A 20,236-nucleotide genomic window follows, 5' to 3' on the forward strand; every position below is an offset into this window, starting at 1 on the left:
ATTTTTCCAATTTTTAATATACCCATTTATAAACTACATCTAACAGCACAGTGTTTGCAATACAATAAAAATGATAGTCATGAATGACTTATGTCTATATTGGAACACCTGAATATAACAGTATTATACACATGTCCAGTTTTAATTTTGTCCTTAAATCCTTTATATTGAATACTCACAGTCACTCTTTTGAAGAGTTATTAAGCTCCAATAAAATTGCTCTAGTAAGAGTTGGAAAAGTGGATTCAGATTCTAATCCCATTAAAAAGAGCTGGGGACTTAGACCACCTCACCTCACCTGTATGTTCCAAACATTTCATTAAAAAATTAAGCATTGCTCTTCCTTCCAAGCAACAGGACCAAGATGATATAGGGAATTATCCTTGGACGTTGGTGAGCACAATTCTGAGAATCAACTTTAATTTCTCAGTGTTCTCCAACTCTAGCATCTGGTCTGTCACTGTAACTTAGGTCAGAGTTTACAATATTTGTTTGATCATCTCCATTCCTGCTGCCTCTGCCCGAGTCCCTGTCCCATTAGCTGAAGCGTGGACATTTTAAGAATCAGAGACTTCCAACTTTATCTGGGAGCAGTTTTAATGGGAGAAGTCCCTTTTCCCATTCTCTTTAGGAACAGGTATAACCTTTACCACATTTCACAGAGTATTTTCACCCTCTGATATTTTCTCTTCGTTCGCAGCCCATAGGCAGTCCCTCAGAATGTGACTTTCAACCCTCCACTGCCAGCCTCATTTCTGTTTCTTAATGTCTCTTCACCTCTTCCATTCGAGGAAGACTTTCCCTCTTGTTTGGTATTGGAATGTATTTTAAAAATCCTCATATCCAAATACAGATAGTGTATAGATAGAAAGAGGCTTCATTTCCTAAAAATTCCTGACAGTGAACACTCCTAAAATGCAACCTGATCACTTCCAGGACAGTGCCATCCAATTCCGTGAATGCTTTCAGCCCTTTCAGTTTGTTGACAGTCATGTTCAGAATCATTTTCTCTTCACCGCCTTCCTTCATCACTTTCCCCTGTTTTACTCTGCTTTTCAAAACTGAGAGCATCCTGGAGTTCCCGTCATGGCTCAGCGGTTAACAAACCTGACTGGCATCCATGAGGATGCAGGTTCGATCCTGGCCTCACTCAGTACGTTAAGGATCTGGCGTTGCTGTGAGCTGTGGTGTAGACCAGCGGCTGTAGCTCCGATTCAACCCTAGCCTGGGAACCTCCATATACCTCGAGCGTGGCCCTAAAAAGAAAAAAAAAAAAATTGAGAGAATCCCTACTATCAGGTATACATGTTCCTGGCTGCTGCTGATATATCCACTAATGAGCAAGACGAATGCTACTCCTTCATGGAATGTACATGGTAAACTGTTTACAAAACTACAGGGTACCCAAAAAGTTGGGAAACATGGGTAAAAATCTGACTTATGTGGCCATGTTACATAATTAACACCTTCACGCTGACAGGGTAGGGGGAGGTCATGCAACATGAGTCTAATAGGATGATGTGCTACCTTGTTATGCCAGAACGGAGAGGAGCTGGCTGGATAATTTTCAAAGTTGGGCTGGATGATACGGCCATGTGGAAAGAGGCTGCACCCTGTCTAAATCTGAAACTCCTGATTTCTTCTGAGGGATGCTAAAGGCATGGGTTAATCTTGTGAAAGACACAGATCATCTGAAGTATGCATCCCATATGCAAAGGAAAGATGGATAAAAATGATATGTCCATGCCTCATGTCCAATGGAATTTTGCAAAGCATACTGAACCACACATTGCCAATGAGGGATAAGCATTTGAGTATGTCACATAGGCCACTGAATATAGCATGTATTGTAAATCAATTGTAAACCATTGTGTGTATGTGCATGTGTTCACCTAGATCCAGAACTTACTGCCACCATGCATGCTGGTGGGAAGGAGTCAACAGCCAGAATAATTAGATCATGCTGGTTCCAGGACACAGCTACAGGAGTTTCAAGTCTCATGTGAAGCCCTAACTTTCTACGAGGTGCTTGCAATCTCGCTCGAATTCTTCATTTATATACTGGGGCTAATGCACATCTAGAGCAAAGCTCTATTGGTAAGGTAAGGGTAAATTATGTAAAGAGAAGAGTGCAAACAGAAGGACTTCATTAAATAAGGTGACTGTGTAATTTACGGCCACCATCAGGATACCTATGAGACTAAATGGGGGCACAAATGGTATTTTTTTTTTTTTGTCTTTTTAGGGCTGCATCCATGGCTTATGGAGGTTCCCAGGCTAGGGGTCTAATTGGAGCTATAGCTGCCGGCCTACACCACAGCCACAGCAATGCCAGATCTGAGCTGCGTCTGTGATCTCCACCTCAGCTCCCGGCAACGCCAGATCTTTAACTCACTGAAGGAGGCCAGGGATCGAACCTGCTTGTTCCTGACAGAGACTGGGAGAGACAGAGAAAGACAGAGGCATAAAGAGATTATCAGAGCTGACTGGAACCTCCAGTATCATCCAGCACTTCATCTCACACTGTGATTTACACGTCCTAAGGCACTGGGGGTCTGTGCAACAAGTAACACCACAGGATTTACTTGACACAGCATCTTGAATGATCAGCTTTATTTCATGTCACATGATATAATCCATTACTCTATGAAAAAACATACATGGAATAAGTCACAAGATCATCATGCACTTTTAAAATGAAACCTAATGGAGTTCCCGTGGTGGCGCAGAGGAAACAAATCCAACTAGGAACCATGAGGTTTCGGGTTCGATCCCTGGCCTCACTCAGTGGGTTAAGGATCCGGTGTTGCTGTGGGCCATGGTGTAGGTCACAGATGCAGCTTGGATCCTGTGTTGCTGTGGCTGTGGTGTAGGCTGGCAGTTGTAGCTCCAATTCAACTCCTAGCCTGGGAACCTCCACGTGCCACGTGCCGCAGGTGTGGCCCTAAAAAGCAAAAAAAAAAAAATAAATAAATAAAACAAAACCTAACCTTTTCAACAAATGCTTTTGGGGCAGCTGAACATCCATAGGCAAAAATAAATAAATAAATAAATAAACCTTCACCTAAACCTCATAAGCTTATGCAAAAATTAATATTAATCGTGGACTTAAATAACTATAAAATTTTAGGAAAAAATATTTAAGATTGGCAGTCGGCAAAGAATTCTTAGACTTGACACCAAAAGCATGATCCATAAAAGGAAAAATGGATAAACTGGACTGCATCAAAATAAAAACCTTAGTTGTGCAAAAGAGCATGTGAAGAAGATGAAAAGAAAAAACTGTAGACTGGGAGGAAATTTTGGATGCCAGACATCTGACAAAGGATTGGTATTTAAAATACATAATGACATTTTAAAAGTCAACAGTAAAAAAATTCCAATTAGAATGAAGGTAAAACACATGGTTAGTTCACCGAAAAGGATGTTAAGATCGTAAATAAGCACATGAAAAAATGTTCAACAGTATATTGGCCATTAAGAAAATGCAAATTGAAATTGCACTGCGATATCACTACATATCTATCATAAGGGCTAAAATAAACAATAGTAACATCATCAAATGCTGGTAAAGAAGTGGAGACGATCATTCATGCATTGCCGATGGTGATATAAAATAGTGTAAACCACTCTGAAGAATGGCAGTTTCTTAAATGTAATTATCACACAACATAGCAATTTTACTCCTGGGTATTTATCCCAGAAAAATAAAAACTTCTGGTCACATGAGAACCTAATGCTAATTTTTATATTAGCTTTCTTTGTAATAGCCCCAAACTGTTAACAGCTCAGATGTCCTTCAACAGGTGAGTCATTAAACAGACGGTGGTACATTCATCCTATGGAATATTACTCAGCAATGACAAGCAAATGACTGATCCACAGTAATGGATGGCTCTTTGGGGAATTGTGCTGAGTGAGAAAAGCCAAACCCAAAGGTTACATACATCATGATTCCATTTATATAGTATTTTTCAAATGAGAAAATCTTAGCACCTGAGAGTAGTGGGGGCCAGGCACTGGGAACAGGGTGGGAGGGAAGTGGGTGTGGTCATTAAAGGGCAAACCAGAATCTTGGTGGTGATGGAAATGTCTATGACATTACTATAGTGGTGGATACACAAACCTACACACATGATAAAACTGTACAGCACTTAACACACATGCAGTAATCTGGGAAAATATGGAAAGGGATGGAGAATTTTATCAATGTCAATATCCCAGTTTTTATACTGTACTATAATTTTTTCTTCTTTTTAGAGCCACACCAGAGGCATATGGAAGTTCCTGGGCTAGAGGGTAAATCAGGGCTGCCGCTGAAGCCAACATCACAGCCATGGCAACACCAGATCCAAGCCACATCTGCGATCTATGCCACAGCTTGTGGCAAAGCCAGATACTTAACTCACTGAGTAAGGCCAGGGATTGAACCTGCATCCTCACAAAGACTACATGGAGTCCTTAACTTGCTGAGCCACAAGGGGAACTCCTGTACTATAATTTTGCAAGATGTTAACATTGTGGAAAACTGGTAATGTAAATGGTACATTTCTTAAAACTGCATATGAATCTATAATTATCTCAGTAAAATGTCAATTATTAAAGAAAAAATGAGAGACTCAAAAGGTCTTCCTTTTTTGTGTGTGCAGTCTCAGGATGAACTGCAGCAGCTCAGGTGTGCTTGTGTCATGCTCCTGATAAACAGTGGGAAACAGCCCAACGCCTTCATTCTAAAGATGAGAAAACGGAGGTACATCAAGGTTAAGGACCTAAGCCTGCAAAGCCTGTTAATATTAAGCAGATTATATAATCACGATGATGGAGAATCTGGTGGCAACTGTCAAGATCTCCAGCCCTGGGTTCCAAGAACTTGAGATAAATGGCATCAGTACTCCAACTGTCTGGCTGTGTGATCTTAGAAAAATAATCTGTTTGGATTTTCTACGCATTAAAATGAGGTAACAACTGTACCTACACCAGCAGGGTTTCAAGATACTGAAATGAAGTAATTTATGCTGGTACAATGGATGGGGGTATGAGGCTCTCAAAATAATGCTCTTGGGGGGCATGTTAAGTGCTAGACATGAGAACTAAAGGCTCTGAATAGATTGATAAAAGTTCCACGAATGAAGTCTTGGAATAGAGAATAACATGTATTTTTAAAAACTGTGCTGCACCAAGTGTGAAAAGTAATGGGTGATGAGCCTGGCTAAGTAAAAATGTGGCCAGGTGAGGAAGGCGCATGCTTAGAAATGTGAACTTTGCCCAGGATCATGCCCTTGAGGGAGGTGCCAAAGAGCCGAATCAAAAATTTCTAGTCGGATCAGAGAGTAAAGCCCTGCACTACCCCCTCGCTGCTATGGGACCTTGTGCGAATTAGTTATTTCTCAAATCCTCCCTTTCCTCGTCTCCAAAATAAGAACAATAATTTACGCAGAGGGCAACTGCGTCAGGAAATGAGATCGTGAGCATGGAAGGGCTTAGCACCTACTAGGTTCTCATCATCTTCCTGCCAGCAGCTAAAATGGCCACGGTGTATGCAAAAATGTCACTGTCTTTACTTTCTGTACAAACCAACTCTCCTGGCTCAGCCAAAATGTCGGCAGGAGACACATAGTCATACCACGCTTAAGGTAATGTCACCTCTTCGTTCTTAGACCCTCCTGGGAGGTTCTGGGTTCAGGTTTCACAGGTGCTCTCAGGCACGTCACTCCTCCCCCTTTCCTCCTCCTGTGCCTCGGAATTAAGTGTTCCCTGCATGAAGGCCAAATAAGAAGTGAAGGAGCAAGAGAATGTCTAGGGCTGGATGCTGTAACAAAACGTCACCGTAACACTGTAACAAAACATCATAGGCTCTGTGGCTTATACACAACAAACATTCTTCCCAGGGCTGGAGGCTGCAAAGTCCAAGATAAAAGTGCTAGCGGATTCAGTATCCAGGTCCGGCTGGCCTCTGCCAGGGGTTTCTCACCCAGCTCAGGCTTTGCTTTTAGCTTCTGTCTTGCTGCAGCATTTGGCCACCCTGGCTTTTGGGTGCGAATGAGCCCCTGGACCCCGTATCCCCCTTCCTGGCCTCTGGCCCCCACACACCCACACTTTGTGCCCAGCTCATCCCAGCCCAGGCCATTCTCAGTCTCTGGCCCCCTGGCATGGTTCCCCTGCTGCTGTAACAAATCCCTACAAATGCTGTGCCTCAAAACAGCACGAATCTGTTACTTTACAGGTCTGGAAGTCAGAAGTCTGAAATGGGTATAAAACGTGAAAAATCAAGATACTAGAAAAACTGTATCCTTTCTGGAGGCTCTGAGGAGGACCCATTTCTTAGCCTTTCCAGCTTCCAGAGGCTGCTTCCTAGTCCCAGGCTCTTGGCTTCTTTTCATCACCAGATACACCTGCCTCTTTCTAATAAGGGTCCATTGGATTATATCAGGCCCACCTGAATATACCATTCCAGAATACTCTCCCCATCTCAAGATCCTTACAGTAATCACACTTTTTCCAGGTAAGGTAACATATTCACAGGTTCTGGGCATCAGGATGTGGCCCTCTTGGTGGGGGGTGGCGGTCAAGGTATCACACCCTTCCATTGTTCCTGGTCCCTGTCTGGGGCAAGCAGCCCTTGCTGGATTCCTCCATCACTGATGGGCCCTGGGACAGCAGAGGGGCTATTTGACACCATCTTCCTGCCAAAAGCAGGGAACTGCCTCTCTGTGTGGCTGCCTTGTGTGCGGGAGGTGTACCAGGTGAGACCCCTGATCTCAAAGATTCAAGTAGGAAGAGCGTCAGGTGGAGTGTGTGTTACATGATATCATGGTGGGGCGTTCCCTTCATGGCTCAGTGGTTAACGAACTCAACTAGGATCCATGAGGATGCAGGTTGGATCCCTGGCCTCCCTCAATAGGTTAAGGATCCACACTGCTGTGGCTGTAGTGTAGGCGGTGACCACAGCTCTAATTCAGCCCCTAGCCTGGGAACTTCCATATTCTGTGGGTGCAGCCCTAAAAAGTAAAAACAAACAAACAAAAAACCCAAAAAACATCATGACTGGGGTATACAGTGGGTATGAATAAGAGCACTGGGGAATTTTCTGCCTTAACCTTGACCTGACCATCCTACATCCCCTAATCCTTCCTGTTTCTAACATACCCAGCACCAGAAGGGCTGAGAGCCCTGCAGGCAGTGGCTGGCCTTGATGGGGAAATGAGAAGACTCTGGGTGTGATGACCTGGGCTCTATATAAGCAGGCTCAGGGGTCGGCCGCTTGCTGGCTGTGCCGGGCTGACCTCTCCAAGAAGGTAAGTGCACACGATGCTCTCCTGGGAGGCGGGAAGTTTTGCTCAGGGCAAATCTGGGAAATAGAGCAGGAGGCTTTGGCACGTGGGGTTAGGCCCCTCATACCTGGAATTCCAGCTGCTGCAGCACCATGTGTGGGCTCCCTGGAAGGCCCAGGGGAAGAGGGGAAAGCTGAGGTTAGGGGCTGTCGTGCATTCCTGATTTCCTTTGTGTATGTGTTTGAGTGATTGTGATTTAGGGTGGGGATGGGGTTGGGGCTGTTGGTCTCACATACTTCTGCCTTCGATTTTAAGGTGAGACTTCTCGAGCCTACTTTGCTCTGAGAACAGAAGGAGGAAGAGGAGAAAAATGGTTCTTTCGTTTCTAAAGGTGACACAGGTGAATTACTTCTGAGTTCCTGCCTAAAATACCGACTTACAGGTCTAATAATAACAGTTGTGTGTCTGGGGCTGAGAGAGACCACTGCAGGCCTCGCTTCTGGCTTCTGCTGGTTGCTGGCAGTCTCTGGCGCTCCCTGGCTTAAAGGTGCATCACTCCTGCCTCTGCCTGTACCTCAACACTGTGTTTTGCCCATATTTCTTCCGAGGGTGCACTTCTGCCTCTGTAGCCAGATTCTCCCCTTTATAAGGCATCTGATCAAGGTCCACCTGAATCTCATTTAAACCTGATTCCTTCTGTAAAAACCCTATTTTCAAGTAAAGTCACATTCTGAGGATTTCGATGCATCTTTTTCAGGGACTGTTATGAATCCATAAAAGACTGATACCAAAAAAAAAAAAAAAATCAAAACACTTCTGGGAGAGAAGTTTCTGTTTCTTTTGTGTAGTCATTTCAGTTTTTCAAATCCAAATTGCCTTCATTATTAAAAGCTAGCTTCCCTGGGTATAGAACTCCAGGTGTGTGGCTTCAACCAAAAGCCTAGTCACTGCATTCTCCGCTCTGGCTGGACTGGAATCCCACTTTCTCACCAGCACTGTGTGACCTCCAACACTTCTGTGTGACTCAGTATCTCAACAGTTGTGCTCACAAGCCTGGCCCCCTGCAGGTAGAGTTCCAGTGTCAGCCATGGCATCGAGGGAAATCTTCATACAGGTGTTTAAGGCTTCCTGTCCTCCAAACCCCAGCTGTTTTGGAAGCGCCAAACTCTGACATCCAATCCCTCCATCCAGCATCCAGATCATGGCTCTCGACTTGGGTCCTATGTCCCTGCACTGTGGCTCTAAATGTGCCATCAAAGAGAAAGCCAGGATGACATGTGCTTTTCTTCCATCAAAGATCACAGCCTTGAATAGGCTGTCTTCCAGGGTTAAACACAGTGGTTTGTATTTTTATCTAGTTTGTTTTCACTCTTTCACAGAGTGAAAGCAACTACTCCATCATGGCTAGAACCATTTTTATTTTATTTTATTTTTTGTCTTTTCTAGGGCTGCACCCGCAGCATATGGAGGTTCCCAGGCTAGGGGTCTAATCGGAGCTGTAGCCGCTGGCCTATGGCAGAGACACAGCAATGTGGGAACTGAGCCGCATCTGCGACCTACACCACAGCTCACAGAAATGCTGGATCCTTAACCCACTGAGCGAGGCCAGGGATGGAACCCACAACCTCATGGTTCCTAGTTGGATTCGTTAACCACTGTGCCACCAAGGGAACTCTGTAATTTTATAATTTTTATTTTTTCCGTTATAGCTGGTTTAGTGTTCTGTCACTTTTCTACTATACAGCAAGGTGACCCAGTCACACATACACGTATACATTCTTTTTTCTCACATTATCATGCTCCATCACAAGTGTCTAGATAGAGTTCCCTGTGCTATACAGTAGCATCTCAGTGCTTATCTATTCCAAAGGCAATAGTTTGCATCTGTTAAGCCCAAATCCCCAGCCCACCCCACTCCCTCCCCTCGGCAACCCCAAGTCTGTTCTCCATGTCATCATGGCTAGAACCATTTAAAGTACAGTTCAGCCTGACCCCATTTTTCAAGGTCTCCCTTGATGCTTCAGCCCATATAATTTCAATCTTTATCAATTCACACTGTATGGCATTGAACAAGTGACTGTACCAATCAGGATTTTCCAGAGAAAGAGAACCAACAGGATATACATTATCTACCTATATATAGAGATAGTGACTTTATTACTATTATTCTTTTTCTTTTCTTTTCTTTCTTTTTCTTTTTTTTAGGTCCGCACCCAGGACATATGGAAGTTCCCAAGCTAGGGGTTGAACTGGAGCTACACCTGCCAGCCTACACCTCAGCCACAGCAACACAGGATCTGAGCTGCGACCTACACCACAGCTCATGGCAAGGCCAAATCCTTAACACACTGAGTGAGGCCAGGGATCAAACCTGCATTCTCATAGATGCTAGTTGTGTTCATTACCACTGAGCCATGACGAGAACTCCCAAGTGACTTATTATAAGAACTGAGTCACGTGATTATGAAGGCTGAAAAGTTCCAAGATCAGCAGTCAGCAAGCTGGAGACCCAGGAAATCCAGTGCTGTAGTTCCAGTCCTGGTCTGAAGGGCTGAGAATCAGGGAACTGATGGTTTAAGTTCTAGTCTGAGGTCTGGCAGGCTTGAGACTCGGCAAGAGTGGTGTTTCAAGTCCACAGGCAGGAAAAGACTAATGTCCCAGGCCAGTATCTGGGCAGGAGGAGTGCCCTTCTTATTCCACCTGGCTGGGAATCTGACTTGGAGGCCTTCAGTCATAATCCCACAGAGAGCAGCTCCAGACCACGGACTCCCCACCCAAACACATACACCCAAAGTATGTGTCTGAAGCTGTTACTTTTTCATGAGGGTAAGTAATTTTGCCTTCCCAAACTATATAAGAACAAAGTACATTTCTTACAGTTACCATTGTGTTTGTGCGTGTGTGTGTATAATTATTCCTTATATTGTGTCTGCTTCCCTATAATGGACAACTTGGAACATATCTACCAAGGACCACATGAAAACGTGTATACCAATAAAGCATAAATTATTTCAGGAGTCAGTGAGATTTAGAGATGTGGCTGTGGTCTTTTCTTCAAACCAGTGGGTTCACTTGAGCTTTCAAGAGAGAGAATTGTATAGGGATGTGATGCTGGATACCTGCGACTACATTGCATCTTTAGGTAAGCAGATCTTTCCTTGTTTAAAACTGCCCAGGGGTGGGGGTGGCAGGGGCGGGGCAGAGTTCCCTTGTGATGCAGCTAAAGATCAGGCATTGTCACTGCAGCAGCTCAGGTTGCTGCTATGGTGCATGTTCAATCCCTGACCTGTGAAATTGCACAGGCTGCAGACTTGGCCAAAAAACAAAACAAAACAAACCCCTGAAACTGCCCAGGTTGGCATTTTTCCTTCAGTGTGAGTATCTGCAAAGCCCCTGAAAATGCTTGGCTGAATTTCAGCTCGATTTTCCTCCATACAGTATTGGCTCTGTGTGATGTTAGGAAAGGGCATTTTTATCTAGTGATGATGGAAGCTTCATGTTCTCCTTCGTTTTCCAAACCATCACACTGTCCTTCACAACCATGCCTCTCGGGCTAGTGTATGCCTACGAAATGGCTGGGGATCTGTTATAAAGGTAGATGGTCTTTTTTTTTTTTTTTTTTTTTTTAATAAAACAGTTGAGGTGATAAGGAGGTTCATTATCACCCAAAGTGTAGGTCTAAATTCTGTAATAACCACAGCATGGTCAAGGTTATTTATCTTTTTCAGGACACTGGATGTTTAAGGGAGAAGGGATGTCCTCTTTGAGGCAAGGGAAGGACCCCTGGATGTTGGAGAGGGAGGTGACAAGTGCTCCATGCCCAGGTAACTGACAAGCAATAAGCTGTCACAGCTCACACGGCAACTGCTCAGAGTAACGGGGGCCCCTCAGGGGAGAGGGAGCTCCCCCATGGGCTTCTAAGGAAGTCTTACCTTTAGCCAACATTCGTCCCCCCTCTCCCTGTACTCCTTTGGTTGTACCTCCAGGTTTAGGATACCAAATGGTGTGCTGATAAAATTTTGCCACTTAAGTTGTCTGAATGAAGGGATAGAAGAAAGAATAGTTGAACAGGTTAAATCACTTATCAGTGATTAGAATGAATGAATCAATGGATGGGTTTGCTCAGAAGAAGGTCCTGAAGAGTTCCCTGCCCAACCTTCCGCCCCTATTCAGGAAAGAGTTATATGGAGAGGGAACTGTCTTCTCTCTACATTAGATTAAGATTATAGGTTGACTGGATGTAGAATAACAAACCAGAAAAACAATCAAATTTACTGTCTAAATTGGACAGACATGACACAGCCGTCATTAATAGAAAGTAGAAGCTGCCAGAATGCAAGGTCGTGTAGGGCTCTCAGAGAAACACCTTAAGTTTCGGTGCACACGAGGGAGGGCAGGATGCCACTGAACACAGATTAATTTGGGAAGAATTGCCATCCTTCACCTTATTGGTGAATACTGCTCTATCTTCAGATGTTGGTTTTACTTTCAGGAATACATTTTTTTGTTTTCTCAAAGGTGTTGGCTCTATTTTAGATTAATTTATGCTGAACACAAAGATCTTGTCCAAATCATGAAATTTCAAGTGTATATTATTAACTATAGTCACAATGCTGTGCATTAGGTCCCCAGAATTTACTCACGTCATAAATTAGAATCTGCACACCTTGACCAACATCTCTCCATTTCCTCCACCCCCAGCTCCCCCTGGCAATCATGGTTTTTCTGTTTCTATGAGCTTAATCTTTTTTTTTTTTTTTTAAATGATTTCACAACGTGAGTTGATACAGTATTCCTCTTTTTTTGTCTGGCTTATCTCACTTAGCATAATGTCCTCTAGGTTCATCGTTGCTGTTATAAATGGCAGGATCTCCTTTTTTTATGGCTGGATAACATGTCATTGCGTACATACACAACATTTTCTTTGTGCGTTCATCCATCGACGGCCACTTAGGCTGTTGCCATATCCTGACTAGCGTGAAGAATGCTGCAGTGAACGTGGGCGTGTTTACCTCTCCCAGATAATGGTGTCATGTCTTTTAGATATATGCCCAGAAGTGGGACTGCTGGACCATACGAAAGTCCTATTTAAAAATTTTTGAGGATACTCAGCTCGTACTTTTGAAGTATTGCTCCATTATCCTCTTGCCCAACTGCTACTGCTGAAAATCTTAACATCAGTCTTATTCTTAACATTACTGGTGATCTGTGCTTTTTCTCTAGGAGCTTTTAGAGTTTTCATATCTGTGATTCTTAGAATTCACCATATTTTTACATGCTCTGGGTTTTCCTTTTCTATCTTGCTTAGTAGTCAACAGGGCTTTTCAATGTGCAGTCTTTTCATTTTAGTTCTGGGAACTTATTAGGTTGTTTCTTGTTTTTAAAAATAGTTGTATAGCCTGCCCTCTTAGCATGGTTGGCAGTGTGTCTGTCTCATTAAAAGTTTTGCTGAGGTATAACTGGCTTAAACTGCACATATTTAAAGTACGCAATTTGACAAGTTTTGACCTAAGTATATACCTGGGAAGGCATCTGGCAGTCAAGACAGTGAACACAGGAGTCACCCCTTCTGTCCCCTTCTAGTGCTTCCCTCCCAACCGTCCCTTCTCATCCTCATGGCTCCAAGCAAGAGCTGGTCTGCAGTCTGTCACTCTAGATTGCATTTTCTGGAGTTTCACATAAAAGATCATGTAGTATATACTTTTTAATTTGTCTGCTGCTTTAACACAGCATAGTTATTCTAAGGGTCATTAGATCAGTAGCTGATTTTTTTTTTTTTTTTTTTTTTTTTACATAATGCCATCTTTCACAGGCATTTGGGTTGTCTCCAGTTTGTATCTGGAGAATATCTTTTCTTGTAGGTGGTTGTTGTGTTTTTTGTTTTTTTTTTTAAAAGGGCTGCACCTGTGGCACATGGATGTTCCCAGTCTAGAGGTCCAATTGGAGCTGCAGCTGCTGGCCTACACCACAGCAATGCCAGATGTGAGCTGTGTCTGCAACCTACCAGGATCTGGCCAGGGATTGAACCCAAGTCCTCGTGGATACTAGTTGGGTTCATTCCCTTTATTCCTGCTGCACCACAATGGGAACTCCTTTTCTTATAGTTTTAATTACTCCTTTTCACCTAGAGTGAAAACACTGCATGGCCTTTGGCATCTTTGTAAAAAAAAAAAAAATTCAGTTGTTTATATATGTGTTCATAATATTCCCTTACTACTCTCTCTCTCTCTTTTTTTTTTTTCTTTTGTTGTTGTTGCTATTTCTTGGGCCGCTCCCGCAGCATATGGAGGTTCCCAGGCTAGGGGTCGAATCGGAGCTGTGGCCCCCAGCCTACGCCAGAGCCACAGCAACGCGGGATCCGAGCCGCGTCTGCAACCTACACCACAGCTCACGGCAACGCCGGATCGTTAACCCACTGAGCAAGGGCAGGGACCGAACCCTCAACCTCATGGTTCCTAGTCGGATTCATTAACCACTGCACCATGATGGGAACTCCCCTTACTACTCTCTTAATGGTTGTAGAATCTGTAGTTATGTCGCCTCTTTCATTCCTGATATTAGTACTTTGTGTCTTCTCTTTTGCTTTCCTGATCGGTCTGGCTAGGTTATCAATTTCAGTGATATTAAAGAGGCTGCTCTTTGTTTTATACTGGGTTTTTTTTTCCTGTACTGATTTCTTTTCTATTTCAATGATTTCTGCTTTGACTTTTTAAAAAATTATTTCCTTTCTTCTTACTTTGGTTTAATTAGCTCTTTTAAATTTTAAGGTGGAAGTTGAGGTCAATGATTTGCCACCTTTCTCCTTTCTAATATAGGCATACAGTGCTATGAATTTTACCCAAATACTGCTTTAGTGGCATCCAACAATTTTTTTTTTTTTTTGGTCTTTTGTCTTTCTAGGGCTGCACCCACAGCATATGGAGGCTCCCAGGCTAGAGGTCTAATCAGAGCCACGGCAACGCCAGATCCAAGCCGAGTTTTCGACCTACACCACAGCTCATGGCAACACCGGATCCTTAACCCACTTAGCATGGCCAGAGATTGAACCTGCAACCTCATGGTTCCTAGTCGGATTTGTTTCCCCTGCACCACAACGGGAACTCCAGCAAATTCTTAAATTTTATGTCTTCATTACTTCAAATACTTTTTAATTTCTCTTTTCATTTCTTGCTCAATCTGATTAGTCAAAAGTATATTATTTACTTTGAAAGTATTTGGAGGATTTCCCAGGGATTTTTCTGTTTTAAGTTCTAAATCAATTCTATTGTGGTACAAGAACATACGTTGTATGATTTCAGTCTTTTTAAGTTTGCTGAGACTTGTTTTGTGTCTAGAATGTGGGGTGTCTTGGGAAATGTCCCTTCTCACTTGAGAAGAACGTGTATCCTGTTGAGTGGAGTGTTGCACAGATAATAACTAGATCTAGTTGATTGTGTTCAAATCTATCATATTTGGTAATATTCTGCTTACCTCTTTTTTTTTTTTTTTTTTTTTTTTTTTAACGGCCATGCCCTCGGCAATGGAGGTTCCCTGGCTAGGGATCAAATCAGAGCTGTAGCTGCCAGCCTACACCACCCCCACAGCAATGCCAGATCCTTGTCTGGGACCTACACCACAGCTCACTGCAATGCTGCATCCTTAACCTACTGAGCAAGGCTAGGGATTGAACCTGAATTCTCACGGATACTAGTACGGTTCGTTAACCACTGAGCGAGCCACCATGGAAGTTCTCTGCCTACATTTTTAATCAATTACTGAGAGAGGGGTTTTGAAATCTCAACTATAAATTCAAATTTATTTCTCCTTGATACCTTTTTTTGTATTGTGTATTTTACAGCTCTGTAGGTGCATAAACATTTAAGATTGCTCTGCTCTTAAGTGACTTCTTTATCATTTATATAAATTTATATACTTAGCACATAGTTATGATTTCTGGAGTTTTTCATTCCTTTGGTTAAATTCAAATTTGGTATGTCTGAAAAAATGTCTTTTCTTTCGGCCTTCACTGTTGAAAGGGCTTTTGCTGGGCACAGAATTCTAGTTGATAGGTTTTTGTTTTCCTTTTAATATATTAAAGATTTTCCTATTTTTTTGCTTGAGTGTTCTAACGAGAACTCTGATGTCATTCTTACCTTCACATACAAGCATCTTTTTTTCCCCTCGGGTTGATTTTACAGTTTTCTCATCACTGACTTTGAGCAATTTGAGTAGGAGGTGCCTTGGTGTGATTTTCTTCATGTTCCTTCCGTTTGGCTTTGTTGGGCTTCTTGGATTTGTGAATTTATAGTGTTCATTGTGTTGGGAAATCTTTTGGACATTATTTCCTTAAATATTATTTTGCTAGTCCTTCCTTGGCCTTTTCCCTCTTTCAGAGATTCCAGGTGCCCATACATAAAGCCATTTCAGGTTGGTAAATCTTCTAATCTTTTTTTTCCCCATTATGTTACTTACATTAAGATTTTTAAAAATCTTTTGACTGTGCTAACTTGGGAGTTACATATTCCATTTCTTTCTTTCTGTTTTGTTTTACATATTCCCTTTCTTCAGTCCCTTTTCGTCTGGGTTCTCCAACCAGTTTCCCATGTTACTGTGTTGCCTTTGGCTGTATAATTTTGTCTTTGGCCTTACAAATTTTCTATAAACAAGCTATTATATTTCTTTAAATATTATATCTTCAAACCAGTTTTCACTTTGTTCTTTCAGCCCCTTGATCCTGTCTTATGTTGCAATGATTTATCTTTTAGACAATAATACTCCTGTATATTTTTAAACTATTGCTCTGTGTCCATATACTTTCTAATGACTTCAGTAGTATCTCAAAATCCAGAAGACAAAGGTTAACAGGAACCTATGCTCATTCTCCATGGTATCAATAATAGGATTTTTTGGGTATTTAACCTATCTATAATATTTTGTTATATTCTATAGAAATGCTCAGTTAACCTTTACAATTAAAAAAATTTCCTTGCAATTAACCCATTTTTAACTTAGATTTCCTTATTATCAAAAAAGATAAATGCTAGAAACTTATCTTTTTGTCCAACTGTGGGTCACAAGTTTGACAGAACCTAGGATTATTGAGATAGCAGAGAGTAACAATGTACTCATGCAATATAAGCACTTACTTGAGTGTGGTGTGTGTATACATAAAAAAATAGGGCTCCCTTTCATTTCTAAGAATCCACGCCTAGAATACATTTCAACAAGTTAACAAAGGGGTGTGTGTGTGTGTATAATATGTATATACAACTATTCTTGGTGTTCTCAGCAATAACAAAAATAAATAGAACTCAAATATCCAAAAAGAGTACTGATTCAATCAATAGTGACCCTGTCAAATAGTAAAATATTTGAGTAAAACTGATAAATCAGGTTACTATTTCCTCATATAGAGATCCCCAGTTTTGTTGTTCAAAGGAAAATATTTAAAGTATAGTCACTCACAAACTGCTGTATCTATACAGAGATATTTTAAAGGACCTTAGTGAAAAGAAGACTTTAATCCCTGCTTAGAATTTCATGTGCCTCTTCTTAGATTCTTTAAACTTTTCCATTTTTTGGTGATTACAATTTCAGTGATTCATTTTTCACAGGGACACGTATTTCAAGTTTAAAGACATTTTTCACTGGATGCACGTAGATCATGTCAATTATTCTCGAAGTTGGAGAACACATCTCTCTCACTCCTCCATGCCCACAAACCCCCACTTCTCCTCCTACCTCTCCAAAGTCCCCAGTCACTAAATCCTTCTCTCTCTGCTTCCCCACTAACTAATAATCTTACTGGTGGAGATGCCTGGATTTAGCTTTATTTTTCTCCAACTGTTTTCCCAGCAGCATGTGAACCAGCAGGGGTGGATTATCATGCCCTTTACGAATTTGTGGATACCTTCAGGCAAAGCGCTCACCACACTGAGCCTCCAAAACATTGCTCTCTCATTCAGCGCTATGAATGTGATGACTGCACCATGGCTTTCGCCCTCAGCTCACAACTGACTGGACATCGGCAGATTCACCAGGTAGAGAACGCCCTGGGAGACAACAAAAATGCAAAGCCCTTTAGGCATCCCATCTCGTTTACGACGCTCCAAAGAATCTGTATTCTGGGGAAAGACTTTGAATGTAACCAATGTGGCAAAACCTTTCACAGGGCTTCCAAGTTGATTCAACACCAGAGCACGCACAGCAGGCAAAAACCACACAAATGTGGCCTGTGTCGGAGGTCCTTCAGGTTTCTCTCATCCCTTATGACACATCAGAGGTTTCATGGCAAGAGGCCACATCTGACTCAACCACAACAAAAGTTATTTGTCTGTTCATTTTGTGGAAGAGCCTTTCACAATTTCTTAGAAAAAAATCAACACCAAAAAACCCACCGTAGAAAGAGGTATTACACATGCAGTCACTGCAAAAAGGACTTCAATCCGTATTCACAATTTGTCTTACATCAAAGAGTTCATACTGGAGAGAGACCCTACAAATGTAATCATTGTGAAAAATGCTTCAAAAGCCAATCAAATCTTAATAAACATGAGAAGATTCATACTGGAAAGAAGCCCTTTGCGTGCAGCGAATGTGAAAAGACGTTTACTCAGCTCATAGATCTTCACCGTCATCAACAAATCCATACGGGGGAGAAACCTTACATGTGCTATATCTGTAAAAAGACCTTTATCCGTTTAGTAGATCTAACTCAGCATAAAAGAGCTCATTCTGAAGAAAAACCCTACAAATGTAATGTTTGTGAGAAAACCTTTAAAAATCAGTCAAATGCTACTAAACACCAGAAAACTCACACTGGAGAGAAGTCCTTTGCATGTGATGTATGTGCAAAGACCTTTTGGGATTACTCCAGCCTTAAGCAACACAGAAAAACTCATACGGAAGAGAAACCCTATAAATGTAGTGAATGTCAAAAGCTTTTTAACCATAGTTCAAATCTTCATAAGCACATGAAAATCCATACTGGAGTGAAACCCTTTGTATGCAATCACTGTGGAAAAGCTTTTAGTCTAAACTCAAAACTTTCTCGACATCTGAAAATTCATGATAAGGAGAAACCCTAAGACTACAGAAGATGCAGAAAGGCATCTAGAAATCATTTACCTTTTACTAGAAACTAAAAATCTAAACCAAAGAGGTCACTGTGGAATTAGCCAAAGCAAGAACTCATCCTGTATGGACTATTTTAGAAATTTAAATACATATTGAAGAAATGGGGAGACATGATCAGAGATGTACTTTCAAAATCACATATGACTTCAATTCTTTGAGCAGAAATAGCAAAACGTGTTCTGTCACAACCCGACATCGGATAAGGCAGTTCCTATGGTAGGAAGTGGGCTAAGGGGAAGTTCAAAGGATGCAGTCAAAAGAACATACTCATTTTGCTGTTGGTTTATAATCTAATTTCACTGGATGAGTAAGGTATTTTTGATAGAGTAAAGTTTACTCTCTAAAGGTGTAAACTTTGGTACAGAGGAGGCAGCCCTCGTCTAAGTGTAAGTAAGGAAAACAAAAGCCATCTCTTTGGAACGAGAACTTCAGAGGAGAAGAAACTTTGCCAGTGGATCATGATTCAAAACACTAGAGGATCAAAGAGTTAAGAGGGTAGACATGAGGAATCCCAAGGTTGTGGGTCATGAGTGAGAATAAGGTTTCTGCTCCTTGTCTAAACAGATAGAACTCGGAGATATCCAGCCTCCCTGAAGAGCTGGCACCATTCTTGGAAGGGTCTAGAGAACCAAGAGGAGATGGAGAGATTGCAACAATTCTAGGACTTAGCTTCAGGATCTGGAGAATCTATTACTCGTAGTGTTATTTTAAGTTGATTTCCTGTATGTCTCACCAAACAAACAAAAACAAAAAACCCCCCACGCTGTTTTCTAGTACCTGCTAACACAGGTGTGTAACGTTGCATTCATTCCGGTCTTGTGTCAGAAGTCTATATTTTCCTGATTCAGTTCCTTTGATCATTTGTGGCAGCTTAGCCCTGTTGAGCCACGTGGGGCAGGTATGGTCTAACAAGTCTCTTTAGGACTGGCCTCAAGTTGTAAAAGATGATGGAAAGACAACATTCGGCTGCTTTTTTGAGGGTAATTCTTGTCTTTCTGCTCTCTCTGCCTTTCCAGATATTACAGTGGCTGCCACAGAGCTAAATGTTTGTGTAATCCTCAGATATGCCCTTGTCTTAGGCTCATTCCTTATGTGCTTTCTGTCTCTAAGAAAAGGTGTGTAAATAAGCTCATTTTTTGCAAATAACCTGTAAAACTATAATGTATTAAATTATATATAAGCTGAAAATGCAACTGAAGTAAGTTTGAAAATAAGTACAAAATAAATGTTATCAATACGATTATGAAATTGTAAAATGGTTATTGGGGTAAGAAAAAAATTGGGTAACTGGCCCCCTAACTCCTAATTTAGTCCTTAAAATTCTGCTTTAGAGTAAAATTAAACAGGAACTATTTTTGAAGTTCCCGTCGTGGCTCAGCAGTGAAAACCTGACCAGTACCCATGAGAACACCGATTCAATCCCTGGCTTTGCTCAGTGGGTTAAGGATCTGGCATTGCCATGAGCTGTGGTATAGATTGCAGGTGTGGCTCAGATCTGTCATTGCTGTGGCTGTGGCATAGGCCGGCAGCTGCAGCTCTGATTTGACCCCTAGCCTGGGAACTTCCACATGCTACGGATGCGGCCCTAAGAAGACAAAAAAACCCAAACAAACCAGGAATTATTTTGTATTTCAAATATATTAAAAGAGTTTCCAACATGACTCTTAATTCTAAAGTCTATATTATAAGGAGAAAGAAAAAGAAGCTTAATAGAACGTAACAGATTGCCTAGTATTCCAAATTTTCTGTCACTAGACTCAACAGAAACCTAGACTCCAATAAGAAATTTCTAACATATTTTTTTTATATTTGTTGCCACATTTCCTGGGAACTATCACTAATGGAACTAC

The 20,236-nt window shown here is 41.7% G+C and overlaps 1 protein-coding gene and 1 long non-coding RNA gene across 4 annotated transcripts in view; one reads left to right on the forward strand and one right to left on the reverse strand.

Annotated features, from left to right (window-relative positions):
- LOC100624414 (uncharacterized) overlaps positions 1 to 20,236 on the reverse strand; it is a 58,718-nt gene that overhangs the window by 18,025 nt on the left and 20,457 nt on the right. Inside the window, exon 6 of one of the 2 annotated variants that reach the window (XR_014832466.1) lies at positions 15,777 to 17,302. The exons of the other annotated variant lie outside the window; for it this stretch is intronic. This is a non-coding gene — a long non-coding RNA (uncharacterized LOC100624414). Of the gene's footprint in view, positions 1 to 15,776; positions 17,303 to 20,236 lie in introns of those variants that run through there. 2 annotated transcript variants of the gene reach the window in all.
- On the forward strand, positions 7,264 to 19,629 carry LOC102159807 (uncharacterized). 2 transcript variants are annotated; one of them, XM_085004083.1, is made up of 5 exons: positions 7,264 to 7,295; positions 7,587 to 7,671; positions 10,287 to 10,413; positions 11,000 to 11,095; positions 17,106 to 19,629. In XM_085004083.1, exons 2-5 carry the CDS (start codon positions 7,642 to 7,644, stop codon positions 18,335 to 18,337), a joined length of 1,485 nt encoding a protein of 494 aa, XP_084860209.1. In that variant the 5' UTR covers positions 7,264 to 7,295; positions 7,587 to 7,641; the 3' UTR covers positions 18,338 to 19,629. The 2 variants fall into 2 exon arrangements, with proteins under 2 accessions (XP_084860209.1, XP_084860210.1); XM_085004084.1 differs by having other exon boundaries at positions 17,109 to 19,629.

The sequence above is a fragment of the Sus scrofa genome, chromosome 17, assembly GCF_054392235.1.
Source record: "Sus scrofa isolate SSC_HxYL_T2T_F1_AM1 chromosome 17, Sscrofa_HxYL_maternal_Yorkshire_Landrace_v2.0, whole genome shotgun sequence".
Classification (NCBI taxonomy): Eukaryota; Metazoa; Chordata; class Mammalia; order Artiodactyla; family Suidae; genus Sus; species Sus scrofa.